At 51.3% G+C, this 27,302-nt stretch overlaps 3 protein-coding genes, 1 long non-coding RNA gene and 1 pseudogene across 15 annotated transcripts in view; 2 read left to right on the forward strand and 3 right to left on the reverse strand.

The window, feature by feature from the left end:
- Positions 1 to 3,903: 3,903 nt before the first annotated feature.
- Positions 3,904 to 10,435, reverse strand: CNP (2'',3''-cyclic nucleotide 3'' phosphodiesterase). Of its 5 annotated transcripts, none has more exons than XM_075775088.1 (4): positions 10,305 to 10,435; positions 7,486 to 8,155; positions 6,792 to 6,934; positions 3,904 to 6,264 (listed from the first exon to the last, which is right to left on the reverse strand). In XM_075775088.1, the coding sequence occupies exons 1-4, from the start codon at positions 10,305 to 10,307 to the stop codon at positions 5,812 to 5,814; spliced, it is 1,269 nt and encodes a 422-aa protein (XP_075631203.1). In that variant the 5' UTR covers positions 10,308 to 10,435; the 3' UTR covers positions 3,904 to 5,811. The 5 variants fall into 5 exon arrangements, with proteins under 5 accessions (XP_075631203.1, XP_075631205.1, XP_075631204.1 ...); XM_075775090.1 differs by having other exon boundaries at positions 7,486 to 8,150; positions 10,305 to 10,376; XM_075775089.1 differs by lacking the exon at positions 10,305 to 10,435 and adding an exon at positions 8,435 to 8,569.
- Positions 8,988 to 17,633, forward strand: LOC142605037 (uncharacterized). 6 transcript variants are annotated; one of them, XR_012838819.1, is made up of 5 exons: positions 8,988 to 9,124; positions 9,282 to 9,570; positions 12,459 to 12,703; positions 13,352 to 16,419; positions 16,560 to 17,633. It is a non-coding gene; the product is annotated as an uncharacterized LOC142605037 (long non-coding RNA). The 6 variants fall into 6 exon arrangements; XR_012838820.1 differs by having other exon boundaries at positions 13,352 to 15,250; positions 16,096 to 17,633; XR_012838815.1 differs by having other exon boundaries at positions 13,352 to 17,633.
- ODAD4 (outer dynein arm docking complex subunit 4) lies at positions 10,749 to 22,354 on the reverse strand. The gene is given in 13 exon segments (XM_075775081.1): positions 10,749 to 10,945; positions 10,948 to 11,082; positions 12,158 to 12,230; positions 13,036 to 13,136; positions 13,333 to 13,529; positions 13,744 to 13,830; positions 15,334 to 15,541; positions 16,573 to 16,797; positions 17,803 to 17,959; positions 18,978 to 19,039; positions 21,058 to 21,211; positions 21,506 to 21,637; positions 22,211 to 22,354. Coding segments are annotated over 13 exon segments (1,800 nt in total). The 5' UTR covers positions 22,331 to 22,354; the 3' UTR covers positions 10,749 to 10,796.
- Positions 22,355 to 22,600: 246 nt separating this feature from the next.
- Positions 22,601 to 23,638, reverse strand: LOC142604962 (uncharacterized; annotated as a pseudogene).
- A 1,056-nt stretch (positions 23,639 to 24,694) lies between these two features.
- ACLY (ATP citrate lyase) overlaps positions 24,695 to 27,302 on the forward strand; it is a 31,128-nt gene continuing 28,520 nt past the window's right edge. For all 3 annotated transcript variants that reach the window (XM_075775061.1, XM_075775063.1, XM_075775066.1), the window contains exon 1: positions 24,695 to 24,807. The gene's annotated coding sequence lies outside the window, so the exon portion shown is untranslated. The remainder of the gene's footprint in view (positions 24,808 to 27,302) is intronic.

Here is a 27,302-nt window from a genome sequence, read left to right on the forward strand (position 1 = left end):
TGCAACGAGTTCGTTTGCGTGAAGTGATCCCGTTGAATGCGAACATCTTTGTCTTCCTTCCTGTCGAGGGCTGGACTCGTCCTGTTCAGTGGGACGAGTCGCTAGACCGCGACGCGGGTTAACTTCATTCCCCGCAGTTGCAATAGTGTCGTGGTGCTGCCGCCGCCGAGTACGGCAGCCCTGGGGTTGTGTTCTGCCAGAACTCTTGACAATCTGCTTTCGTAGAGGGAAGATTTAAGGGCTTAAATTCTAGTACTGCAGAATAAAGAAAGTATTTTATAACTCACTCTAAAGTCAGCTTTTCAAATGAGCCAATGTTGAGTAATATTTCCAAAAACAGACTCTACGATGTTTATTCTAACTTCCTTCGCACCGGTGTAACGTGATGGACTTATCCGGATTGCACTGAAAGCAAAATAAGGTCCTAGCGTCTTTCAGACTCTGAAACGGTAAATACCTGGGGAATTGAAATCCCGGTCTATGCACACTGATACTTCTCCAGTTCTCATGGTACTTGTAAATCAGAGTTTACAGGACTTGTTTTAGTGTGGCATTCTGGATTCATAATGTCTTGTCCTGTGTGTATTGATATTACTGTACAGTTTGGACTTTTCGCGGTCTTTTGTCCCCACGCAGAGATGCGTCCTGCATTTGTCAGTGGTTTTTTACTATCGTTTCCTCTCCCCCCCGGTTAAGTACGACAGGTAATTCCTTCTCCAGACTTTGAATGAGACCATTCCTTGGAGGAGAGGAGTGGAATGGCTTTTCTTCTGAGAGAGAAAATGCATACAGCAGATATTTATAAAACTGTACATGAATGCATGATTTAATGTAGTTAAATATTACTATGGTGAGTGCCAAGACTTCTCCAAGGAGCGTTGTTATGTGATTCAGGGTGCAGGGGGACGCGTGTTCCCTTCTGCGCAGAGCACCGGGGTTTGAGCGGCGTTCGGTGAGTCCCTTACCTCGGGACAGCGGCGGAGGTGCGGTGGTGTAACCTCCATCGTGCCCTAGCGCAGCTTGGGGGCACGGGGCTGTTTCTTTCAGAGAAACCTGCGTAGATGGGCATTGCTGGAAATGTTGCCTTTCGTGCTCGGTAGCTACGGAGCTTCGTTGTGTTTTGTACTTGGCCGCAGGGAACCTTAGCACGGTTTTTCCAGCTGCTACTGCTCTGCAGACCTCCCTGGCTTCCTTCGGCTCCATAGGAGCTACCGGACGTAGGAATTTGCTACAGAGAGAATGAATAACTATCTAAAAGTGGTTTTATGCCTATGCTTTTTCTAGAACGGTAAAGAGCTCATGAAGGTGGTTGCTGTAGGTGATATCCCTGAAGCACGAGCACGGTGGGATGCGCGTGCATCGAGCTTTAGTTAGAAGCGTGCTGTTCCCTTTGGGGTGACCGCAGGTCGCCACGTGGACTTGGCACGTGGAAGAAACCGCTGGAAAAGCCCTTCCTTTAATGAGAAGAGCGCTCTTTCTGGAAATCAGCCTTTGTCATTACCGAAAGGTTTACTTTTTGGCGTAGAGCCTTAATACGTAACCCTGAGGTGTACGTAGCCGTGCCCCCAGGTTGTCCCACGTGCAGAGTCCCCTGTGCCCCGCTCTGAACGGCCCCAAACACCGACGCCGGGCGGGTTTTGCTGCTGCACGATGCGCATTGACCCCCTCGGCCTACCGGCTCCTTCCCCGTGTTCCCCAAGGGGAACGGTCGGTGCTTGAGAGCTCCCGCGCATGGGAAGGATCACGGAGACAGCCAGGCCAGGTTGGCGTGTAAGGGAGGGGTATTTCAGCAGAGATGGTGGAAGTAATTGCTATCGAACAGCTCGATAACTGACGGAATAGGTGTCAGCTTCCTCCGTAAAAGTTGTCAAGCGCAGGGACTGTTGTGTGCGTGTGAGGAGCGTGGCTCTCGGCAGCCCCAGCGCGTGAAGCGAGGCTCTGTTGTCCTGACTCTGCAGCGTTTACAAGGAGATAAGGAATTGTTTGACTATTGCGCTTTCCCTCTGATGGTTTGGTTGGGGTTTTTTTGGGTTGTTTTTTTTTTTTTTTGCCTAATCATAATACTTGTGGTGTCTGAGCTGCTGTAGGGATAGTTTCAAATAGTGAAATGCAGTTGCATTCAAGTGAAAATGGAAGCAATTTCATGCTTTAAAAATGAAAATGCGCATCGGTAATGTTTGTGTGTGGGAGATGCTTGCATGTACAGTGGTCTGACCTCCAGACCACAAAGCCTGGTGTGTTTTTTCTTGTGTGGATTTACTTTACAAACCTGATGTTGTGTCAGCTCCACCTTCAGTGGGGGAGTATTGAGAGAGTCCTTTCCACTGAACCTGGACTTGAAATCAGCTGTAAAGACCATTAAGATGCTTCTGGCTGCCCACTGCAACAGGCTCTTCGTTGTTTCTGCTACACGTGCTACATGGGAAGGTACACGGTTTCGCTTGTGAATTTGGAGGTGTTGCTGTACAGCTGGATCCTTAGTGCTAAAGGCTTCTGACTGTTCTGTAAATACATTAATGCAAATTGGAAAGAAAAAAAAAGGAGAAAGGAAAACAAAATGTTTAGGGACAACAGTATTATTATCCGTGGAATATCGCGAGTCCCTCGGCTTTCTGTATCTGACAGGGATACAGAGCAAAAGCTGCTGTGCCGTTTCGTTTCCGTTAGGGAAACCGGCCCAGGTCTTGTGCTCGGTCCCCGAGCCGGCTGCGCTTGGCCGAATCGCTCCTCAACCAATTGAATGACCAAAGTGTTTGGACCACGCAGTGGTTTGCTCTTCTTTCCAAATTACTTCCTCAGTTTCAGTAATAGCTAAAGCTATTCCCTTATCTTCAAGTGGATGGTTTTCATCCCGTTTAAATTTGTGCCTTGTACCCTCCCCTGTCTTAGGGAGAAAGGACGCTCGTGTGTCGCGCCTGCCCGAGTTTCCCCGAGCAGGGCCGAGGTCCCTGGGGCTGATGCAGCGGTGCTGGCGGTGACGGAGGCTGCCGGGGGCAGAGGGGTCCCCCGTTCTCCTGGAGCCGCTCACGTGCAGCAGTGCCGCGTTCTGGGGCTGTCCCTGTTGTCCTGGGACAGGACCTGGACCCGCACTCCGCTTTGCGAGACGATGCGCAATGCTTTGGCCCTCCTTGACGTACCCCCTCTCCCCTCCCCTGCAGCGGCGGGGATGGGTTATCCCTTCTTTGAGTAGCACGAGGCAGTTTTCACTCCGGCGTAGGTCCGAGCCCTGAAGGAAAGCTCTGGCATGAAACATTGTCAGGGTGAGGCGTGGTCTGCAACACGGTGTTACCCAGCCAGAGTTTTGGCGTGATCGGGGTGGCCAAAATCTGTTGGGAGAGCTGAGCCGCGGCCCCTGGCTGGGGCTGCGCTTCTGGCAGAGCCAATTCACCTCGATTACCCTCATCTTCCTCCTAGCTTTCGCTTCATAGCTCACGCTTCAAAAGAGGAAAATCACGTGAAGCAATGTTGGAGGGGCTGAGTGCAGAACAGCAAACCGAGCACCTTCATTGCATGCGTATCTGCTTTGTTGTAACGACAGTAAGGAGTAGTCAGGACAAAAACCAGGCACCGACGTGAAGCCAACTTGGAGAGGACGCTAAACCCCGTGCTGCAGTATTTATCTGAATTGAAATTCTGAATGTTTACCTCAGTGTAAATATCTTTAACCTTTCCAGTGGGAGGAAAGGAGTATTGCATGGAGCAATCACTGTCCCCATCGCTTTGCCAAACACCTCATCCTCTCTAAGCCAGGCTTCACGTCGGTACGAACACTGTCCCGCTTTGGACCCTTACCTTCCTAGGATGTGAATGGTAAAAATGTGAATATTTGTTGTTTACTTCATTAGGCATAATTCATAATGATGTGTTTATATGAAGAATATCACAGACTGAAGCGAAACCATATGCAATTGGTTTACTTTATTATAAACTGTATATGATGTACAAACTAATAAAAACTTAAATGATGACAGTCTCACTGTTGTTCTTGAACAGGCAAATAAACAAGGTATTCCAGCTGTGCATTTCAGTGCTGGATGTGATCTGGAGCACTGGAGGGAGGGGGGTCAGCGTGCTCCTGCGCTCCCTCGGGAGCTGCCCTGGGCAGGCACCGGGCCACGCGTTTTTTGAGTTCTGATGGACCAAACCCCTGCGGGATTTCTGTCGGAAAGGCCTGAGCCGAGTGTCTGCCGGTGCAGAAGCGAGCAAGGGTTCCTCTGTTGAAGGGAAGGGAGGGTTACAGGTGCTGTGGGGGGGTGTACATAATGGTTTTACATTATAATGAGAATTTATTGTTGTCAATCTCTTTGAATCAGCAGGAAGTATTTTGTTTTATTGATAAACCTGCTGGGTGTTTACCAGATTATCCCTGAAGCACTCCTTGCTTTTCTTATCAACACTCAGAGGAGAAATGCTTCTGCACAGGCAGCATTGGGCTTCCCCAGCAACATTTCAGCGCACACCCAGCTCCAGGTAAGCCGTGCCCACACGACAGCTCCTTTACAGACACGAGCCCAGCACGCGCTTGTCAAACACAGTAAGTATTTACATGTATTAATACGGGATTAATTTCACTATGCAGTTCACCAAAGACTGAGCCGTAGCATGAGCTTACGCTGTCCTGACCTGAATCCATTAGTTGAGCTTTGTGTTACAGTAAAGTAGTGACCACATACCCACTGCCCCACTGGCAAACCGCCTGGCTAAGAGCAAAAACACCAGTGTCAATAAAACAGACTTAATAACAGAAGTTCTTGATTATTAACAGGTTTTCCAGCCAATGGTTTAGGTTTGAGCAGACTTAAGTTACACAGTTACAATACCTCCACTTACTTCTTAAATTACAATGTTACTGCCAGCCTAACTTTTAACATTCAAGTGCATTAGAGAAAAGTAGTAAAATCTTGCATGAAGTACAGTGCTATACTTCAGACACGATTTTAGTTTCTATAAAATAAGATGGAAAAGATGTTAGTTCATCTCTTCCACTCCCCGCCGAGGCAGGATTGTTCCCTACAGGACAAGGACGTGGACAGCACGTGGTCCAGCCCCCTCTGGCACCGAAGGCCAAGCTGCAGGAACGCAATGCCTCTCCTGGTGGTTCACGGGTTTCCCCGTGAAGTCTGTGACAGCTCTGTAAGACGTTATCTGGCAGCGTGCTTCCCTTCGCTCCGCTCCCCAGGGTTCACGGGCAAACAGCGAACGTGAATCGGGATGAGCGCAGCTGCAGGAGCTGCCTCTGACCCCGCTGCCCTCTGCAAGTTCTCTTCTCATGGGCTAAACCATTAGTAACTGTCACGCAACAGCGGCAACCCACGAGTGGGTCTTGCCGGTTTTACCCAGTAATTCGGGTACCAGACGGACTGATGTCAGTCCCTGGGTGTGGGAGGAGGGGAGGGACACTACGCGGTTCGCTTGGCTTCAGACCGGTTACAAACAGGCTTTGGTCTGCCACTGCTTATAGTCCTGAAGGTAAGGGTCTAACGATTGTGGTTCATGGGGAAGTTCTAAAAGACCATAGCTGATCTTCCTCTGAGGAAGAAAACGAGCAGAACACCATGGCTAGTTCTCTCCAAAACTCAAAATACACTCAGCAGCTCATCAGTTATGTGACAGTTTTCCTTTGTCAGTCAGGAGTTGGTCATTTTCTTCCTTGTTCTGAGGCCAATAAACTCTCCCCAGAGAGGCATCACACTGGGGTTGGCAAAAGGGCTTACTTTAGTAAAGGTAAAATTATTTCTCTTTACACTTTTAAAGGTTACAGGAGTTACTTGCCTTTTAAAACCAAACAAACGAGCTACCCTGCCCATGCTCCTAGATGATGGTGCAGGAACTAAAAGCAGAGCCCCGCTTGTTGGTGCTCTGCGTTGGCACAAGTTTTCCTTTTCCATAGTAACCTGAGAATATTGCCTTCACATCCATCTTTTTAGAAAGGTTGAGCATCCACATACCGTTATCAAAATACAGCAGTTTCCCTCCTCCAATTTCTCCCACTTCATCCCCTTTGTTCCCTGCCTTCTCCAGTTTCACGAACTCCAGCAGATCGAGCCCAGTTTGGACGGCTTCGACGCCGTTGGCGCAGCCGAGGGTGATGTGAGCCCGGCTGCCTTTTGGGAGGTTGTCAGTCGGCAGGATCTTATCGGCGTCCCCTGGCCACAGCAGCAGCTGCTGCTCGTTCAGCTCTACGCGAGCACCGACAGTTTTTGTTGTGATGAACAGAGCGGAAACGGACAAGGTGAAGCCTTTGCCGTAGGAAGCCTTCACAGCCTGGGTGAAGAGGGAGAGAAGTCAGAACAGAGTTTTACCTGCGTGCAGGCAGGTGGGAGTTACAGCAGCGGGGCTGGCTTTATTGCCCACGAGCTCGATGTCTGGGCTGGTCGTGGGAGCTCTTGCTTTGACATATTCGCAATACTGTGTCCAACTGGGTCATGGCCTGAAGTTCCTGCTCCATGAATTTGGAGCTGGTTACACCTTTTTCCTCTGGAAATTCCGATATTTAACTTGGGCTTATCTGTTTTGAAATAATTTAGCTGGAAGTGAAAATACCTTAATTCATTGTCATTCAAATCAAGCTGTTAGAGATGATGCTGGAAGTCAGGGGTGATGGGATGGGGCAGGAGAACTTTGTTTGGAAACTAACAGGAAACAGTCACCATCTCTCCCACAATTACGACTTTTCTATTGCACAAACCACGTGGATGTACTGACTGTCCCTACGGTCCCCCCCAGAGCCTCGTGGAGCTGCTGCTGGGAGGGTGACGGGGTGTGGGGAAGAGTCGGAGCCCAGTACTCACTTCCTGCTGTGCGTATTCCTCGGCTCCCGCTGCTTTTCCAAACTCGGTGTATTTTGTGGTGCAGTGTAAGACTCCAGGCGGCCTCTTCACGAAGTAGCTGGTGAGATCTATTTTTATTTTGGGATCTTCGATAGCAGAGGCAACTGCAAATACAGGTAAACAACATTACCATCAAAAAATGGTCCCCTGATGTCACCCCATGAGCCTAAATCCCATCTCAGCTTTCTTCACCAACCTGTCCTTCATGTTTCATCTTTCTCACTGCAGAAAAGGACCAGATGGGTAAATAAAACGCCTCCTTCCACCTAGGCTAACAGCAGACGCAACTAGAAAACTGCAGCTTCCGCGCGGCATCGTGGCTCGTAAGAATCCCTTACGGGACAAGATTGTTCAAGTCTTGCCCTTTTCTCTGACTCACAGCAGCAGCCAGATGTGACGCTGCTGCCATCGGAGCCCAGTTCTCTATAGTCTGTCACAGCTAGACAGACTTCTTGGGAGAAAGAGTTTCATTTATTTTTACTCTCAACAGCAACTTTGTCAACTATGGGAAACGGATTAGTAGCTTTAAACAGATTTCCTTGTTGCTAACGCTAACTAGAAATTCACTTTAGAAGCTGACCAAACCTGCTCCGCTTGCTGAGTGTTAACATTCCATCAACAGAGTAAGAACTTGGTAAGATACTTGCATACATACAGTATTTACTCTCCTTTTTGAAGGCTTTGAGACTTCCAAGCTCATCTAAGAAGGCCTGGCCAGCCTTCCTCAGGATCTCCGAGCTTCTTTTGCTCAAAAACCACCCAAAATACATGGGTAGGAATTCCTTCTCCAAGCTCGGCTTCATCTTCTTCAGCTCTTCCACTGACAGTTTCCATTGATTCTTGTCCTTCAGCTGCGAGCAATCCATTCGCCACTGGGTTTTGGGCTCAGCAAAGATGACTTTGTACCGGTATTTGTCAGCAATATCAAAGAGTTGGTCCAGTCGTTCCCTCTCGTGGTGAGTGTCATCCAAAACGATAACGCTGATATCTCGTTTGCAATAGTCAACTAGATCCTCATCCACCTTTGAATACTCTTCAGGAATGGTGCTTCTAATTAAAGGTGTAATTTTATAGCTATCAACAGAGATGACCTTGCAGGCATCTTTATACCTATCTTGAATCGCCTGGGCAAGAGTGGACTTCCCACTGCCAGGCAGGCCTCTTAAAATAAAGAAGGTTTTAGATTCTTTGACTGTGGAGATGGTATCTTCATCGTCAAGGAAAGGGAACTGCAAGCTTTCAGGTCTTTCTTTTGCTGATTGAGTAGACATTTTTCTAAATATTTTAGGCAGGAATGTGTGACTCTTCTTTGAGAAGCTTCTGTTCTGAAATACAAGAAGAAAAATATTTTGCAGGCCAGCAGCCCCACGAGACCGCGGGTTCCCATCACACAAGCACGCACCGTTCAGCATCTGTACTGGGAGGAGCAGGCGCAAGGAACATCTACCCCCCGTGTCCCCTAACCTCAGCTGCCCCGCTTGGCTCACAGCCACCCCGGCTGGTCACCCGCGCCCTGTCCTGGCTCCGTCCGTCCCGAGGAGCTGAAGGTGCCGCTCCGGCCTCAGCAGCCGCCGTCCTGCCCGACCAGGAAGGGGAAGTTTTACCCGTCACGTGGCAGCAGCTGCAGTTTCACAGGCACCACGAGAGGCCACAAAATTACGGCCCAGGCAGAAAAAAACAACAGGAAACCAAAGTCCCAGCAGGTCGTGACAGCTGCTGCAATCTCATCGCTTCATCTGAATAAAAAAAGACTGCAAAGGGATTTAAGTCTGTCCACGGATCCTCTGTCCCCAAAGGAAACGCTGGTTCCGAGTGAAGTCTGCAAGGAGACGGTCTCTCACCTTAAGATTGCGATTTCTTCACGCTATGCTGAACATCAACACCCCGAGTGCCTCGGAGGAGGGAATTTGGGCTCCTCTTGTGATGAAGAGCAACTGAAATCGCTTCCGGCAAAGACAAAGCCCCTCCCAGCAGCTGCTGAGCTGAGCACAAAAACGAAACCAACCCTTCCAGCCGGGAAAAGCGCTGCTGGGGAGCTGGCACTGGCTCTCCCTCCCCCCTGCCAGCAGTTCCGCTAACTGGAATCCCAGATGAATTCCCAGCAGGGCCTGGGAAAATGCAGGACTGGAAGGAAACGAGGGGTTTCTCCAACCGTTCTCACTAGCACCAATGGGCCAGCCGCTGCCTTTTGTGCCACACGCGGCCTCCCCAGCTGCATCCTCACCCAGCCCGTGAGCAGCACCTGCTCCCCAGCCCAACGCTGCGCCAGCAGCCCCGGGGGTGATGCCGAAGGAGTAAGTTTTGCCTTTGATGCAAAAATCGAGGGGGTTTACATACTACATAAATGCTCTGCCTACGGCAGAAAAACACAGCTTCCCTGTTTGCAGAGTGAAGGTATTGTTAAAAAAAAGCAACTGTGCAGTTGATTAACTTGTCTATCCCTTATTCCAGAATGTGGAGGTGGGTTTTGGTTCCAAAGCGCCCTGGGACCAGGGGAGCGCTGCCTGCCTGCCCTGGGGTCGGCTACTGGGCAGCACACCGGGACGGAGAGCCCTGAGCATGCTGGGCAGCCGTGCCCGCTGCCAAACCCAGTGTGAATGGACCTTCAAGAAGAACACGGACCACACGGCTCTCCTGGGAACCCTACAGCAGCCTCCCCGTGGATTCGACGCTCCCAGGTCATCGTACGGGAGGAAGCAGATGGCGTGAGCCACCTCCGAGAGCTGCTCCTCCTCGCAGTGTAAGTGGCCCGTTTGGCCTGACAGGGTGGACGGTGGCTCCGGGGCTGGGGCCGGGCTGGCCTCGCCGTTCCTGCAGCCGGACCCCGCGTGCCAAGCGAGGGCTGGGGCAATCCAGCTATTTTGCTGAAGGCAGCTGCTGGTGATGGCAGTAACTAAGGCCGCTTTTCAAACGTGCAAACAAAAGAACAATAATAGAAAACACCCTCCGGCCCCATTGTTCAGCGGCCAGCTTGGAGGATAATAGTCGCCTTCATGGGCTGGGGCCACGCTCGGCCTGGCCGGACAATGGCCCCACAGAGACCCGCGTCGGCGGAGCGCTGGGCTCCCCGGGTGAACAATCCCTCATTGAGCCCGCACCCCATCCCGTCCCTCCCCGCCATCCCCACAAAGCTCCCGCTTGTCCCCGGGCTCCCCGCGGGACAGGGACTCGCGTGGAGGGAGCGATGCTCCAGGCTCGCTGCAGGTGCCCCGGGGAAGGCGTAGGGACGGGGCAGACCGGGACCCCCGGGACAGAGCCGCTGCACCTCCAGCTCCACCGCGGGGACCCCACGGCCACGGACTGTCCCGGGGCCCGGCTGCACCCCGCGCCCCCACCCCCGGGCCCAGCGCCCACGTGTCGGCGACGCCGCCGGCGCTTCCTCCTCCTCCTCCTCCTCCGGGAACCGAAACCCGCACCCGGGAGGGGCGGCTGCCCCGGCCCCGCTCGCTGCGCACCCCCGGGCTCCCCACTTACCATGGTGAGGGCAGCGGCCGCCGGTGCGGAGCGGCGCGGCGGGGAAGCGGCTCTGGGGCGGGCGCGGCCGTGGCCCCTTTCATAGCGCCGGGCCCCCCCTCCCTCGGCCCCGCCCGTGGCCGCGCAGACGCGGGGGGGAGCGGGGGGCCGGGCCGGGGCCGGGCCGTCCCCTGGGGCGGCCACCAGCGCGGCGGACGTGGGTGCCCGGAGCCTCAACCCCCGCCCTGCCTGCCCGGGGCCGGGAGCTGCCCCTACACCCCCCCCCCCGGCGCTGCCCGCTGCTGGGGGCTGCCCAGCTTGTGCCCCCGCCGGGACATTGGGGGGGGGGTGTGAGGGGGTTTGTCGCCCTTGCCTTCACCCCACGCGTGGGGCGCGCAGCGGGGCTGCGCCGGGCCGGGGGAAGCGGCGCACGAAGCGGCGGGGCTGGCAGGTAGGAGAGAGACCGGCTGTGCCCGGACCGGGCCGGGGGGGTTCGTGTTTGCTGACCCAACGCTACAGCACAACGCGCCGTCCCGTCCGCTGCTCCAGTGCTGCGGGCGGCTCTGGCTCCTCGCCTCCTATTTCTCCTTCCCGTCTCTTCTTTTCCCCTTCGCTCCCGTTCTCTTTATTTTCTTGTGCATTTCCCCCTTCTTTATGGTTTCGTCTTCATCTTTACGGTTCCTGGCATCTTCTTTTTGCTTTTCATCTTCCTGATTCTCTGTGCTTTGCTCACTTTCGTCTCTCTCTCTGTCCTTCTCAAAGATCTCGTCTTTTGCATTTTCACTGCCGAAATCATCATCTGGGGAGGAAAAAAACCACCTTAAACCAAGTCCCAGCACTGAGCAGGCGGTCGGGCACAAGAAAAGGCAGACCCCTGGCCTCCACCGCCACAGCTGGAAAGCTCTCCTGCTCTCTTTTCCCTCTCCCACGGCTCGGCGAATTGTACAAGTACAATTGCTTGTACTGCTCATACCTTCTAATTTATATCTCTGTAAAGCATTGCCATTTTGGTAAGGTGACGCTATGCACACACCTGTAAGTGGCTGTATAGGATATAAAGTAGGAGAAGATTAGGTCTGTGGTTCCAATCTGTCCTGCAAAAGGAAAAAAACAATCTAGAGAGAAAAGGAGAATAGGAATTACCAGCTGCCTAGGACAGCAGAAGATAAACAAAACTATTATTCTCCTATCAGTCAAGGAAGCAGGAAAAAAAAAAAAAACCTCAGACACTTCACCGTGCTGGTCACCCACCCACGGCCGGGCTGGCGGTCTCGGGTGGCCCGGGCACAGGCGACGCTTGTCAGGTGCTGCCACCTCCTGGACAGGGCGCCGAGGTGGGCACGGCCGCCCCGACAGGGATTCAGCACTTCTGCAAAGAGTTTCATCTCATGCTTATTAAAAAAAAAATACTTTTACACGGCGTGAGGCCTCATTTGGATCTCGTTTATGGACAGGCACTTTGACAGTCAGGGTTTGTTCTGGCTGCACCCACCATTCTGAATTCTGGGCGCTGGAGCTGCTTTCAGCGTTATTCAAAGCAGCTTTTCAAAGGCATGGCACGGAAGAGTGAAACCAGGCTCCTTTGCAGTTATCAGGGCTTCATTGGCGTCACTTACTTTGGCTAATACCAGCTCAAGATTAAACCTTCACTGCCAAAAAACCTGAAGCCATGAATTATAACTACACTGTGACTTCCCATATAAATTAATTCCTGCTCCTGTGTACTAGTACGGAGGATACAATATGGGACAGAAATTTGCACGCCTGCTACCTGGGAATGGGGCGTTTGGTTCTCCTGCCTCGGTCTCTGCTCCAGAAAAGGAAAGTGGGGAATTTCTGTATTCATGAGGTGCTAAGGTCTAAATGACAACTACCTGTAGGAGTGTCAGCTGTCGTTTCTCTTTTTTCCAGCTCTTCGATGAAGCTTTTGCTCACATCATCTAAGGACTGAAAGTGACACGGCTTATTAATAAAAGCTCTAGAAATGCAGTTACATACCTAAGTTTTCCTGTTTTCTCTCAATCTCTGCTATCACTACCTGCTCCTTTCCTACCTGCTCTCTGCAACAATATACTTCCTTTCTCCCTGCAGCGATTACTACCTGTTAATAACCCTTATCAAATATCTCCTGCCCTGAAGATTCCATCTCTCACACTATCACTTTTCCTCTGGCAGGAGAGCAGGCTCTGCCTGCGCTCTGGACACCCCGGAGGAATCACGAAATAGGTGGGTGTCTCGGCTGTAACTGTTGCCTGGCAAGCTGGCTGCGGTCAGATCACCCACAACCTGCTGTCGGGTCGATGAAGACTGGCTACCAGAACATGCAGACGGCTTTACCGTGGGTTGGTGGCCATGCCCAGATGTTCTTCCATGGTTTGCAAAGTGGTTTCTCTGGGACATTTTGGAGAGGCCAGGAAATGGTAAGCTGTGACCAGCAGCTGATAGCAGCTGCACACAGAGAAGGCACTGCTGTATTCTCTGTGCAAAACCCTTGCCTCAGGGAGGTCAAAAGAAAATTTTTCCTTGGCCTGTCGGGGCTTCACTCTTCTGTATGTTGGACTGGTTCATAAACTGGGGTTAAGTTTTCTGAGCCAGGAGGTTTCCTAAGTTTTAATACGTAAACTGCTTCAGAGGCTGTGTTCTCCCCCTCTTAACACTCTACCTAAGTAGTGATGTTTTCTCAGTTCACAGGACACTAGACAAGAGTTACAGCTAACTACAGCTTCTCTCCTCTTTGCAACACCCCACTTACAATAATGATGGCCTTTTGAGCAGCTTCGTTGTGAATAAGCTTTGCCTTCTCAAGTGCTTTTTCAAAGTTCATGATTGCAGACCAGTAATTGTGTAATTTTACTGTAAGAGACAAATGAAAACATCTATTTTAACCCAAGATCAAGAAAACAACAATAGCTAATCAAGCAAGTCTCCGATGAGCGGTCTTGATCTGAACGGTTACTTTGGCTGTTAAATCACAGAGATGTTTTCACTAAGATGCTGAACAGACAGGCCGTTTCCATCCTCAGAGCAAAATTTGTAGTAATGCCTTTACCTTGTGCTTGTGCCACTAGGACAGTAGCATGGAGTTGCCACTCAACATCTCCCTCTTCATCTGCTGACTGCAGGGACTTCTGCCCGTAATTTTGGGCTGCTTCAGGTTTATTCAGCTCCAGGTAACATCGGCCAACTTCATGGAACAGCCAGGTCTTCTCCAGGTTGGATTTTGCCATTGGAATCTTCTCCTCCCAGCTTCAAGCAGAGAGTAAGACAGACAGACATTTACTGAATCTCATTAGGAGTTATAATTTCAACCACTGATTCTATAAAGAAAGCATTCCAGGTACTGTTATGAAAAATCTCACAGCCCCACCTTGCTAGCAGTACGATTAAACAAACTGAAAAGACATCGTCTATTTAATTCAAAATACAACCTTATGCCTTTTCTGTTACTAATTTTACATACGTGTCAATAGCTTGCTGGAATTTGCCGATTCTGGCATAAACTCTGCCAATGTTATCAAGGGCTCTGGATACGGCATCTGGCAGATTGCTGTGTTGAAAAGAAAAAGAAATTGTGGTAGCTGACATAGTCTTCTTCCTGTACAGCCTGCGCTTTCCTCAGCCTCATATGTTTTCTTTGGTGCTCAAACTGACTTCAGGCTAAGTGTTGAGAAGTAGAGGTAAAGGGCCAATGTCAGGCTGACAGTCATGAAATCCAGGTAGATTTTTGATTTTATCTACAGCTGTTGCAACTGACACCCTGTAAGGCACAGGGGGAAAATGGTTTAGTTTTACTTTGATTTTTCTTTTTGTGCAAATCTGGCAGACCTGGTGAAAGTCCTTCCACTTTTCTTTGCCTCAGTTTCCCTTTGTTGCCTTGTGGCAGTCCCCTACCAGCTCCTGGATCCCTAACACTAACAGATGGTTTCTGGCCAAGAGAAAAGGGAAGACCCAAAACCGTGTCTGCAATGTGCCTGCAGACTCCTGGTAATGGGTCCTGCTCCCTGTGCTCTGAATAAACCTTTGCCCCGTGCTAGAGGCAGCTCCTTCTGGAATAATGTAGCCTGTGGACTTTAATTTTTTTCCTTAATTAGTCCTCATTCCCATGTTCAGAAGTGGCCTGTTTTGACTACCCTTGCCTACAAACGAAAAAGGTGATGAGAGGAGAGGATAAACGCCTTGCTGGGGGCGATGGCGAGTCATTAACCATCCTCCTGTCACCCTGGGAGCTCCAGCCACCAGAGGGGGAGGCTCCCTCGGTCATCACCGCGCTTCGTCCTTTAAATGTAGCTTTATATCGGTTTAAAAAAGTAGTAAAATGATGAACCTCATTCCTGCCTCTCTACTGCTAATTCTTAACTTTATTTGGCATAACTGGGGAGTGGAGAGTACCTGGAGAGAGGCAGAAATTTCTTAAACTAATGCTAATTATAAAAAGTCATTCGTGAAAATGATAAACAATAAGTTAGTTACATTTTAAAAGCCCTACACAGTACTGGCAAAAATAAAACCAAAATAACTTCAATTCAAGCAACTATTCAGTGTTTTCTCCCGTGCTTTGCAAAACTCTTACTAAATCTGAAGACTTCATTTTGCTTTATTCTGTTTTAGCTGAAAGAGCTGCAGAATGTGTTCTGTATGAGCAGGAAATTGTACCTCTTAGAGAAATATTTCAAGCTTGCTATTGTGGCTTGAATGCAAATAATTTTAAGAGCAAACATAGCAGAAAACTTGTGTAATTTAGAGTGTGACCTTCCTGAGAAGGAAGTGCATACTGGAGGCTAAAGTGCTGAGAATGGGACTTGTGTTCTCTTTTGCTTTGCTTCAATAGAGATTTAGATGTGCCACGTGGTCTCAGTCCTTTAAAAATCTGCTTCGGACTCCTTATTTTTGAAATAGTGAAGACAATAAGTTGCTAAGACCATGACACTTGGGCAGAGTCTGAATGCGTTACTCTGTTAAATCTCCAGGTGAGAATGACAACATTACCCAATGCTAAAACATCTTAACGGGGGTACTTTCCTTTCCCCATCCACCCGAACTCAGCACTTACTTCTGCCTGGCAAATTCCAGATCCGTTTTATGGCTTTGCAGAGCTGCCTCCACCTGACCCATCTCTAACTGAGCATTCCCAATGCAGCTGTGGAGGTTTCCAATCAGTTTGTTCTTGTTGGGAACTTCATCATCTGACCACCCTTGTATTCTTTTTAGCACACGCTGAGCTTTCTTGCAGCTTTCTTCAGGGCAGTCGCCAGTCAGCACTAGAGACAAAGAGGAAAGTGTAACGCTAGTGCGTGGACACAGCGATACTGGGGAAGTAAAACTAAGTGTAGTTGTGTAGGGCTCAGACAGAGCTTGGGAAAGGTTAGAGCTCCTCACTCTTCACGCATCTCCTGCACTCCTCCTCCCAATCGCTGAGAAATCTGCCCCTGGGAAATGGTAATTCTGACCCTCCGCCTGGCACTGCTGGAAATAACTTTCATCCCAGCAAGTAAGGGGAAATGACTCTGGTAACACTTCACACTCGCCAAAGAAAACTAAAGGAGAATGATGCTTGTTGTCTGAAGGTTTTGAAAGCTCATAGTTATCGCAGCAGGGCAGTTTGGTCTTGGAGAGAAAGTTCTAGCTACAGTACTTGAGTTTTTATCTCCTAAATCAGCCCCGGGCACTTTCCTGGTGAGCTCTGTTCATTGTGCCCAGCGGGGCTGCAGTGCTGTGGGAGCAGCACTGGTTCTGACACTACCTGCACCACGCTGTTGTAGCTTACAAGAACTGAATTGCAGTAACGACTCAATTCTTTTCCCTGGGTTGTAAGATATGTAGCACAGGAAGAGAGAAAGAGGCCAGAAGTGGCTGAATGACTCCTTCCTTCCAGACCACTGTTTTTCAGCTTCTTCATCTCCCTACAATGCTATTTTTGAACTATAGAAATGAGTAACTCCAGCAGCCGCGTTCTCTCAATCAAATAACTTCTGATGACCAAACGAGCCAGAGGCATTTGCTAAGCACGCAGCGGTGACCTACCTGGGTTTGATATCTAAGTGGTGTCCTGAAAACCAACCAGCCAGACCTCAAGTACAGAAAAAGCTGACAAAAAAAAAAAGTGTTGGATTCTGTATCTAAATAAGTGCTGGGAAAGGTAAAGAATACGAAAGCAAATATTGCCCGAAACCTGCCTCCTAGTGTTTGTTAATACTTGCACTGCTTCTATTGTTCTGGTCTATAATTACTACAGCAAATAATTACATGTGCCAATCATCGTTTTCTTACTGCTTCCAGCCAGGACACCTACACATATCAATGTCTTCCATGCTCTTCACGATGTATCTGCCAACTTCAGCTGGTTTTCGTTTCTTGTCCCGGATCCACCTTTGCTGCCTGAGCTTCCGTTCTCTCACACGGGCATAAATAGGCTTCTGCTGCTGCCAGAATTCACTGCGTGTGTCCAGGTAGGCAATGCCACTCAAAACCAGGTCTGCTATTTTGATCCCCTGCTTTGTGCTGCTCTCCATCAAATCTGAAAATAAGATGGTAGAACCCAGGAGAGTATTAATGTATATGAGGAATGAAGCTGCAATTCAGTGGAGGGCTGTTTCTGAATGCTTTTCTGCTCTGACAGAGAGAGAGTCCTAGAAATTAAAGTCTTCAGTGCTCTCAGAACCGATGCGATTAGGAGGGAAGTTGTGGAAAACTCCCTTGCTGTAACCGTTTGTTTTGGGGAGCTAGAGCTGGTGTTCCCAGCCCTTAGAGCTGCTGCCTTCTCTGCTGACAAGAGCCAAGAAGGGGCCCAATTAACGGGGCCAGCTGTGATGAGCGAGCAGCCGTCCTCCTGGACAGAACAACTGTATGGGGCCTTTGTGCTGGAATGGCACTTTGAAAAGTGTTGTGGATTAGATTGCAAGATGGAAATTGAGACGGCTGGCTTTTACATGCCTGGAAACCAGGGATCCCACATATATTATTAATGCCAATAATACCATAAAGCCCGTGAGAAAACTAAATTCTTAATTACTTCTCTATTACTCGGTAAAGAGTTTCCAAGAAAAATGACTGAAGGGCAATCACCTTTCTGCCTAGTTCTAAAATGACATACTACTTTGAATCCTGCATCTTGATCTTAACAGCATTTCTAACGAAACCACAAATGAGTTGCAGTCTTATGAGCAATGCTTTGCTCTTAATGCAAGTGTTAGTGGATTTTGTCAGTATGACAGAAGTTAAGTAATTTGTAGTGATACTGCTTCTGCTTTTGATTTCGTCAGCAAAGATTGCTTTGAGCTGATTTATTGTTTGTTATAAAAGCCTGCCATTTAATAGGGAAGGAAATACGCTCATTATTGGATCTGGGTCAAACCCCCCCCCGTACTCTCCAGACACCTGCCTCTCTCACGACCACTGCAAACACATTGTGCTATCTGAGCTCTGATACAAATAAGGAAGAGTCGTCATAGGGATATAAAAGGAGAAGAAAAAAAAGAACCTGCTTAGAAGGAACATCTAGATAAATACAATGGAGAAAGACCTTTATCCTTGAGCAACTTTTCTAGGTAGGCTTTGTCAGCATAAAGCTCTCCAAGAAGCTGTCGCTCTGTTTTTGGATTCCTCACAGGCTCCTGTTTCCTTGTCCATTTTTGATCCTTAGTCAGTTTGATTTGGGCTTTCTGATTTGCTTTTTTGCTCTACGGTGAGAAAAAATAAAGGAAGTTGGGGGAGATTAGTGGGGAACAGTAGAATTAGAAGAATTCTGTTTACACTCCATATAAGCCAACTTATCTTTTAAATAAAAGCAAAACGCCAGCATCTCACCAATTGCTTTGGTCATCAGCAACGGAAATTTTGCACCCAATTGTGTTCCCTCACTTCCAAGAACAGGAGGGAGCATTATAGTGAGAGCAAGTATTAGTTCTGCCCCAGTGCCTTGTACAGTTCTGGGGAGCTTCCGAGTCAGTGCTGTGGGAGGACAAAGGCTCTGGGAAAGGCAGGTTAGTTGTCCACAGTCAAAAGAAACAGAGGCTGTAACAGCCAGGGCTTCTGAAACGTCAAGAGGGTATGTCTAAAGTTTGACATCCAAAATCCCAACAGTTAGAACGCTAATCTTTAGGCCCCTTTATGTAAATTGTTTTTTACCACTGAGTACCCGGAATTCCAGCTGAAAGAAGCAATGAGCATTCACTGAACTGACCTCAAAGGGAAATGTGGCTTGGCACCTCGGAGGAACAAGGCGCTACTTCAATGGACCACCCCCAAATTAAGCAATTGAGAAAGTGTCCACAATCAAAAATGTGAACCTTAAACATCAGGTAAAACCAAAGTAAATATTGTAGATAAATGTACCCTGGCTCCAGCCGCAGTGCTGTTACTTATTAGCCTTTGATGGGTGATCAGCAACACCCAACAGAAACAGTCAGGCTGGCAGAGAAATTTCAGACTGGCCTTTGTTTCTCCTCGTTGCTCTTCCCTGCCCTTCCACCTTCTCCTTTAAATTTTGTGTAGCTTGAGCCAGAACTACATTAAAAGCAGGAGCATAAATACTCCCGTAACAGATCAGTGTGCTTCCTACGCTCAGAAGGCTCTTCACTAGACCAGCTGTATCCCCATCCATGTTGCTCCAGAAACTATTAATTCTGTAATGCCTATTTCAGAAGTATTAGCATTATAACTCGTTAGCTTCTAAAGCAAGAGCTCTTCAGACTGTACCTCTGCCTGCCTGCTTATAAAGCACAGATCCTCTTTATTCTCCAGTTTAACTGAGGATGGACCTGCAAATACAGAGAAAATACTTGTTAGCGTTCAAGAACAGCAGTGCAGAGGCTTTAGAAATTAGAATGACCATAAATGTGCCAAGCCTATAATGTCCTGTTTGAAACAAAGCTTTCTACTAATTCTTTCACATGAAATATGTGGACGTTGGTATGTTCTGTAAGCGGGGATTGCAGCTCATAGATGCAGCTCCTCTCAGGATTTTAATTTCCACGTGGCACCAGGGGGCTCCCATCACAGCACAGATTTTCTACAGAGACATGCTACATCCTGCATGGAAAGAGAGGAAGAAAAAGGATGGCAGGTTCTTCTGCGGGATCACAGCTGAAGCTTGAAATGGAAGGAAGGCTCACAAGGATAGGGATCTCCAGCAATCCAGAGAACTATATTATTTTTTTTTTGTGCACTGCCATTAGGGCAAAACTCCCATTTCATTTTCACTCTGACATCCAGTTGTGCTATTCAGATTGCACTCTAGCAGTGGAGGTAAGAGTGAAAAATACCTCTTTGTGTTGGCCTGGTCAGAAGGAAGGAAAGAGCTTCGCGAGCTGTTGTTGAAGGATTTCCATCAGCAAGGCAGCTGGGCCAAGATCAGCGATGTGAGTACATGCATGTCACAGAGGGCAGGTGTTTCTGAATCTGCCGAGCAAAGCAGATCCAGTAAAGCAGTTTTGTGGACGTGCCCTGTTAGTGTGTGTGCATTTCCCAACTATTTAAACATCTAGATCAAACGCTAACATGTTTCCTCGCTTCTTTTCTCCTGCATCTAGGAGCTATTGCTTGATTTAAAAAAACGTCCTCTTGGTTTTTAATCTGTTCATTTGCCTACAGCCCAGATGCTTGAAGGCATTTAAAGCCCTTAGTTCAGTGTATCAAGCATGGCAAGCATTTCAACGGAGAGCTGCAAAGATGACCGTACAAAAGTACAAAAATACATTTGTATTAAACTAAGAAAGCAGCAGGAATGAAGGAAAGCAAGCCAGATCTGGAAACTTGCCCTGCTCTTTTAAATAAGTATCCCATATGAAAGAGCTTTGGGCTTTTACGCAGCTGGGCCATAAATTTAATCTGTGGCACTGGAGGTGGGCTGAAATTTTGAAATTGTTTTCAGGGAAAGTAAGGCACTTAAATCTCTCAGGGATCAGGGCCTATGTATATGGGTGTGCAGCAAGGTGTGTCCCGGCTCCGGGAGGGCACAGGCTGCCCGGCATCCACCTAAGCAGTCTCCAACTGGCTGGGCGGGTTTTACAGCAGCCTTGCCAGGTTGCTCCATGCACGTGCCACAGGTGGCAGCCCCAGCCGAGCTGTATCTGCATGCCTGAGAGCGGGTGCACATCCTGACCGTGCTTGTCGACATATGAGAGCGTCGGTAAGAAAAAACTAAGGGAAAAGGGACAAGTTTTCAGTTTGCTTTCAACATCGCTAGGTCCTTGGCCTTTCCTGCCTCCTGCAGGACTCCGTTCTATGATCTAAGCCAGAAGTTATGAAAGCAGCGCTCCATTGCAATAGTCAACAGTTTCACTGGTCTTATGCAATGAAAATTGGAGGAAAGTCAGGATCTCAGGAAGGCCAGTCTCAGGTAGCAAGGCAAATTTCATTGCAAACTTTGAATATTAGGATAAAGATCTCAGAACAGATTCTGTAATCAGTAGAGCGTAAGTAGATGAGCTGCTTTGTTCTGTATTACCTAGAACTTTTTCATGGTGACTTTGGAAATTTAAGTTAGTGTCATAATTTACTCACATAACTGAAGTTATTAGACACTGTATAGGAATAGACATTCAGCCAAAAAAAAGAAGAAAAAAACCAAACCAGGCCTGTGCTCTTTTTGCTGCTGCCTGGTTTCATCCGAGAATGGCCACTGAGCACCTGAATCCACAAGCAAAGAGTTTGTTGTTGGGTCCTTGCGTCACTTGCTGAGCTCATTCGCCATCAGCTGTCCACTGAACAGCTTCTGGCTGTGCTTGTAGGGCCATAAAGTGAAACTTTGCTTGTAGGGCCATAAAGTGAAACTTACTTCCAATGCAGTTGACAATTGCCTCCTGGGATTTCTCGATACCCAGCTTGAACTCCTGTAGTTCTGGACGTAGTCTGTAGCCTCGATGATAAAACACTAACGCAAATTCAAAATCACCCATGGTATATAATGTCTCAGCTTTTTGGTAAAGTCCCTAAAATGACATTTGGAGAAAAAAAATAAAATAAAAAAGAGGGGAAAAAAGCTTCAGAGATCTCAATTAATTCCCCGCTAGGCAGAAGTGAGAGCTATCGCAATCTGCATACAATACAATCCGATCCTGGAACTCTTTCTCCACTGCTGACTCAGCACCTCCCCTTCTCTGGAAGCAACAGCAATGTGGAGTCAGCTGGTTCTGCACGATCCCGTGTCCCAGACCCTTCAGAATTTCACAGCTAAAAGACCGGTCCTTGGCCACCCCAGACTCTTGTCACTTTGTGCTGTTTACCTTGGAGAATGTTTTGTCATCTTGGAGAGAAGCTTCAGCATCTTTCAGGGAATTTTCTGTGTCTCCGAGTTTCAGGTAACATTTTGAGCGGGCAACTAGACAGTTCTTGTCTCCTGCTCTCAGCTTCAGCGCCTGGAAGGCAGCAGACACGGACACGTCATCAGGGCTGGCTCAACAGCACAAACGTATACAAGCACATCTATTCGATGCAACCTGCTCTCGGTATGGATCGTGATGATGGATGAGGATAAACCCACAACATTTCTACTGGAAAACAAATATTCTCTTGATGTTTGCACATTCCCTCTGCTGTACCTGCCCCATCTTTCCACGGCGGGGGTTCTGCAGCCCCTCTCTGAGCGGTCCCCCCACACCGGACAGGAGCCGCACGTCCTCGTGCTGTCTCCCATGTGCCACCTGCCTTCGTGCTGTGACCTCCAGGCGCCCTTGGGGACATTCCCCTCACGCCACCGCCTCGGCGGGGGCCGCGTCTCCTCACGTTGCCACCTCGCCATGCCGCGGGTCCCACGTTCCTCCACGTGTCCCTTCCTCTGCCAGCCGCCCCCACGCCAACCGGGTGCCACCACCTCGCACATCCCTTCGCGGGCCGCCACCCCCGAGTGCCACCTCCTGCCGCCGGGCCCCCTCCCGCCGCCCTCACCGCCCAGGCCTCGTCCCGCCGTCAGCCCGCCGCACCACCCTCACGTTGTTGAAGCAGGCCAGGGCCTTGTCGTACTCGCCCCGCCGGCACAGCAGCGTCCCCTCGGCCATGAAGCTGGGGAAGGTGCCGGCCGGCACGGTGTCCGCCGCCGCCGCCGCCGCCATGGCCGGCCCGCCGCCACCGCCGCCGTCGCCTGGCAACCGCTGCCAGGTAACGGCCCGACTTCCGGCGCGGCGCGAAGCCCCGCCCAGGCGGTGACGTCGCTGTGGCGTGCCCGGGGAGGGTTCTCGCGCCCCGGTAGAAATTCCCGCGTCGCCGCCGTGTCCTCCCCGGGGTCCAGCCCCGGCCCCCCGCACGGCAGGGGGGCCGGCTGCTCGGGGGCGGGTTCCTCCGGCCGTGGAGACCACGCGCGGGCGTGGGCCGGGTGCCCAAAATTACACACACACACACACACCCCCCCCACGCACACCCCCGCACCCCCGGTGGGTTTCCGTAGCAGAGCGCTGGGGACGCCCCTGCCGCGCCGCTCACGGCGAGTCCGCACAAGCACGGCGGTGCGGGGGAAGGCAGCGTGGGGTGGGCTGGCCAGAGGTGCCGTGTAAATAGGGCACGCGTGGGTGGCGAGTGCAGGGAGGGGCTGCGCCACTTCCAATGGAAGGAAACGCGTTTTTTTCCACTAAAACGTGCGCAGGCCCTGGCCGAAGCCAGTCGGGGCTGCACACCGGGTGCTCGCGGTGTCTCACGCTTCATCTCTCCTGACCCAACCCGTCCAACCGATGGAGGATCCGGTGCCCGTTGGGGTTTTCTTCTTACGCTCACGTTTCCAAAGCCTTACGCTGGTGGCACGGCCAGAAAGAAAGGGGGTGTGGGAGCACCAGCGCTTGGTAAAACCGCTTTGCAAGAGCGATCGTGTGAATGCCTCGGTGACTGCTGAACGTCAGGCTGAACGGGTTCCTCAGGTCACGAGCCGGTGCCTACCACAGGGGTTTCGCCAGGGCAGCCCACCGCCTCTCTCTGGAATAACCATATTTTGTCCTTTCTGGTATTTGCCGGTAGCCCGGGGTACTGGTTCCATCACCGCAGCGTCCAGTCCTGGACAAACAAATGATGAAGGAGAGATGCTGCTGGTTCTCCCCTATAAGTGACTTCAGCCTTGACTTTATTTCGGCCTTGGGTGAGACCCTGCCAAGATCAGCGTTTGAAGCGATTTGTTCCTGCCAAGTGACTCAGAGAGGGTTTGGCATGTCTGTCCCGCTCAGAAAGACTCCTGCTCCGAGCCTGTAAGATTTACCTTCACCGCGGGGAAAATCAGCGCTGCTGACGGATTCTGGACGCAGCCCCGGACTGGCAGGGCCCGTCCTTGCTCTGTGGCTCCTGGGACGGGGCTGGAGCGGCCGCGCAGACCCGCAGTGTGGGAGGGAGGCAGGGTGTCACGCGTGGGTGGTGAGACAAACACCAGCTGAGCCCTGGCGTGGGAGGCGAGTGTGACACACCCCTGTCCCCAGGGAGTCAGGCAGAGAATTTCAGACAGTTTAAGCTTTTGCTAACTGTTTTCTGTGGGAGCTTTCCTGACTGGCACCACCGGGTGTGACGTGCTCTCCCCACCGAGATGGCCAGGAGCATCGTGTCAGTGTCCTCTGGTCCCCGTCTGGACGGTGGCCGGTGCTGGTGACAGCGTCACACGGGGCACGGCGGACCTCGCCTCTGGACCAAAGCCATCCGCCCTCGTCAGACAGATGAGCCCCGGGGTGCTGCCCTTTAGCGCTGCTGATGCGTGCTTTAGTCACGGCTTGGAAATACCAGGGGAAAAAAAAAGCGAATGTGCGATGACTGTTTCTGGCGAGCGGAGGAGACGTGATGTTTGCCGTTAGAGGCTTGTTAGAAAACACCGGGGCCGTTGGGAGCACGAGGCAGGATGGCTGCATCCTGTCTGGGGCCGACGACGCCCCAGAAACGTCTCACCTCACGGTGTCCGTACGCGTTACGCCGCCCCGCGCGGCGAGAAGCACCTGTCGGCCGTATCCCGGGGACCGCGCTCCGGCCGTGCCGTACACCGGCGACGCTCTGCTCCCGCTCCCGGCCGTGGGTGTCACCGGGCCCGTCCCGGCCCTGCGGTTACAGCACCCGGGGAGGGGTTGGGGGGGGGGGGGGGAGGTTTCTCCTGCCCCAGCGCTGGGTCCGCCCCGCTGCCAGGGCCCCGTTCCGGCCGCCGCGGGTGCAGGCGGGGCGGTGTGGGGCCGCTGCGGCGTTGGGTGCCCCGGCGGGCGGGCGGTGAGCCCGGGGGGTGTGGGGGGGGGGGTGGGGGAGCGTGACGGCGGCGTGGCCGCGGCCCTTTGCTCCGCTCTGACGTCAGCGGGCCCCCCCGTGCGCGAGGGGTTCACGGCCGGGGGGAGGGGGGGGAAGGGGGGGAGTGAGGGGCGGAACTACGACTCCCACAAAGCCGCGCGGTCGCGCCCCACCGCCGGCGGCCAATGGGCGAGCGGTCTCCGCTCAGGCAAGGCACACGTGGCGGAGGTGGCGGCCAATGGGCGGCGGCGGAGCCCGTAGGCTGATGGGTCGGGGAGGCCGCGCCGCGCCGCAGCGAACAAAAGGCGGCGGCGGTGGGCAGGGTGCGGGGTAGTGCGGCCGAGCGGGCGCCCAGGTGAGTGCCGGTGGTCGCACCGCGGAGCGCCGGGGTCCGCCCCGGGAGGGTAGGGATGTTCCGGTTCCGTCTGGCGGGGCGCTGCTCCTGCCGGGGCTCCCACGGGCCGGGTGAGAGCGGCGGCGGCGGCGCCTACGCGCTTTCGGCGGGAGCGAGCCGGGCAGCGCCTCTCCCGCCCCGGGTGGGACGTGCCTGCGCGGCCCTCGCCGTGAGCCGGGGGGGGGGGGGGGGGAGATGGGGGCCGGTAGTCGCTAGGTCGCCGTGCAGCTGGCGGGCCCCGGGCCGCAGCCCGCAGGAAGCGCCGCGCTCCCGGTCGTGTAGCGGGTTTGCTGCCGGGAGCAGGGAAGAGCGTCCGGGGCCGGAGCCCCGCGCTTCCCCTCTTCCCTCGCCTCGCCTCGCCGGCCCTGACCTTGAGGGAGGCGTACGCCTCAGCCGGGGCTTCCCCTCGGTGTGACGGCCGGGTCCGTGTGCGGGGGTCCCGTCTGTTTGCGGTGGGCGCAGGCCAAGCCTTTAGGGAGGGCCTGGGAGGGCTCTTGTCCCCGCCAGCAGCGGATCCAGGCTTCGGTTTTGCACGTTCGTGCCTTGAAGCCCCTTTCCACCGGCACCGTGCCCCGTCTCCACGATGGAAGTCCCTGCGTGGTGGGTGTGGAGGCAGCAGCCCCGCTTTGGGATCTCCCCCCGCTCCCGCCCTCGTACTAGCGGGAGGGTGAATAGTCTGTGTCCCTCTTGCTCCCTGCGAATGGACCTGACAGCTCCAGGAGCTGCGAAATGGCTCTTTTCCAGCTCTTTTGTTTGCTACCTGCAAACACCTGCTGTTTTATCGTGCTGCTTTGGAAAGTCTCTTCCTTTTGTACGGACTTCTCTTTTCTCTCTGTTTAACGGCTTTTGTTGTCTGCCATAGCGTCTACAAGACTGAAAACTTATGTGCATCTTAAATATATTGTTTGTAAATACCTATTTGTTTTCTTTCCTTAATTGGGTTTGAAGCTCAGAATATCAGCTGTACTGTTTAACACTGTTATTCAAACCCCATAGAGTTTTTTTCTGTGTAGGAGACTTCTGTATGAACGTGCAGAAATGGTGCTCTCCATCCTCCAGCTAGCAGTGCTCTTCCTACTGTTAGTATCTCTGCTTGAGGTGGGACCCGGTACGAAGGACAGCCACAGTTGGGATCTCATGCATGCCAGAGAACGTGCTGCTCCTGTCTGCTTTGCAAGTGATGTGGGGAAGGATTTAAGGAGTAAACTTGTTAAGGGCTTTGCCCAAAGCTACAGAGTAAGATCTTTAAAGACAGGATTCCAGATACCCCATTTCTGGCACTAGATGCGTTTGGAGCCCGTTGTCTGCTCCCCGTTAGCCAGACTTAACTCCGTTCGTAGTCTGTTCCCCTCCTTGGCTGCTGCTTTGTTCTCAAAGGTTCCACGTCTGCAGGGAACCTTCTCCAGAGCTGGGCATTCAACGCGCTCACCGCCTTAGCAAGTGCACCTGCTTGCATCACACCAGGCCGGTGCCAGGTGTTTCATAATGCATGGCACTGAGGTATCTTGACCCGTGAAGTTGGCTGAGTGCTGCAGGGCCTCTTCGCTCCAGCCCCCTCTCCGTCCTCTGATGAAAGCACACGTGTTCGCCAGGTGGAAGCTGACGTAACTTTTCACGCTGCCGTGGGCTGAAAATACTGGCTGATCTTGAACTGCGTTAATAAATGACCTGGGATGGAGGGGGGAAGGTTGCTTTACAGTGTGGCTTTGTTGACATAGTTCTTGGGAGAGAGGGTGTGAAATCTTTATTGGAGAGGGAGTCCTCTTCTCCCAACAACAGCGTTGCTCAGGTGTGATCAGGGTATGGTACTGATCTGGATCCAAGTAAATGGCATGAGCGCCATGTTCTGCATGAACACAAACTGGTGAAGCTTGTAGTGTTATACCTCTGAGACAAAAAAGGGTTCAAAGAAAAATAAACCAAATCAATGTCTTCAAATTCTTTTTTTCCTCCCCTTGGAGTAGACCGTAGTGTGCTGAGTAGTGCTGCATCATCTGATCTCTTTGGGAGTCGAGGAGACTTTACCCGGGTTCTGTTGTAAGAAAGTCTCTTCTTGATGTCTCCCCATCTCTTTTCTTTGGACTACGTTGCGTTTTCCCTTCAGCTAGTCCCTGCTGTATTGGGGCAGATGTATCAGTTGTGTCACAGCAAACACAACATCCAGCTCTTTAACTCTTAGCGAGCTTGCCACCATTACACTATTTTTCTCTTGTCAATAGACTTGAGAAACTTTCCCCAAGCATAATTTTTTTTTTTTTGCATATTTGGCAGGTGATATTTTGAAGGAATAAGTGCTGCTGAGCCCTTGAAAATGTGATCTAATCCATTTCTTTTACTTGCTCTGGACTTGCTAGCGGAGGCTGAAAACCAGCACTCTCTAAACCAGTGGCAACGGATGATGATGTGTAGAGGTCTCTGTGTTGCAGGGAAGCAGTTTATTTTAGAGCCTCAGCAAA

The sequence above is a fragment of the Balearica regulorum genome, chromosome 24 (genome assembly GCF_011004875.1).
Source record: "Balearica regulorum gibbericeps isolate bBalReg1 chromosome 24, bBalReg1.pri, whole genome shotgun sequence".
Taxonomy (NCBI): domain Eukaryota; kingdom Metazoa; phylum Chordata; class Aves; order Gruiformes; family Gruidae; genus Balearica; species Balearica regulorum.

Bases quoted from the DNA above. Each gene is read 5' to 3' on its own strand.
- CNP (XM_075775088.1), bottom strand. The intron at 6,935-7,485 runs GTATGTATGCAA...CTGTATTTGCAG, and splicing joins CAAAAAGGAGAGTAAATACT to TTGCCTCTGCTATCGAAGAT. The intron at 6,265-6,791 runs GTGAGTACTGGG...CTCTTCACCCAG, and splicing joins AGGAATACGCACAGCAGGAA to GCTGTGAAGGCTTCCTACGG.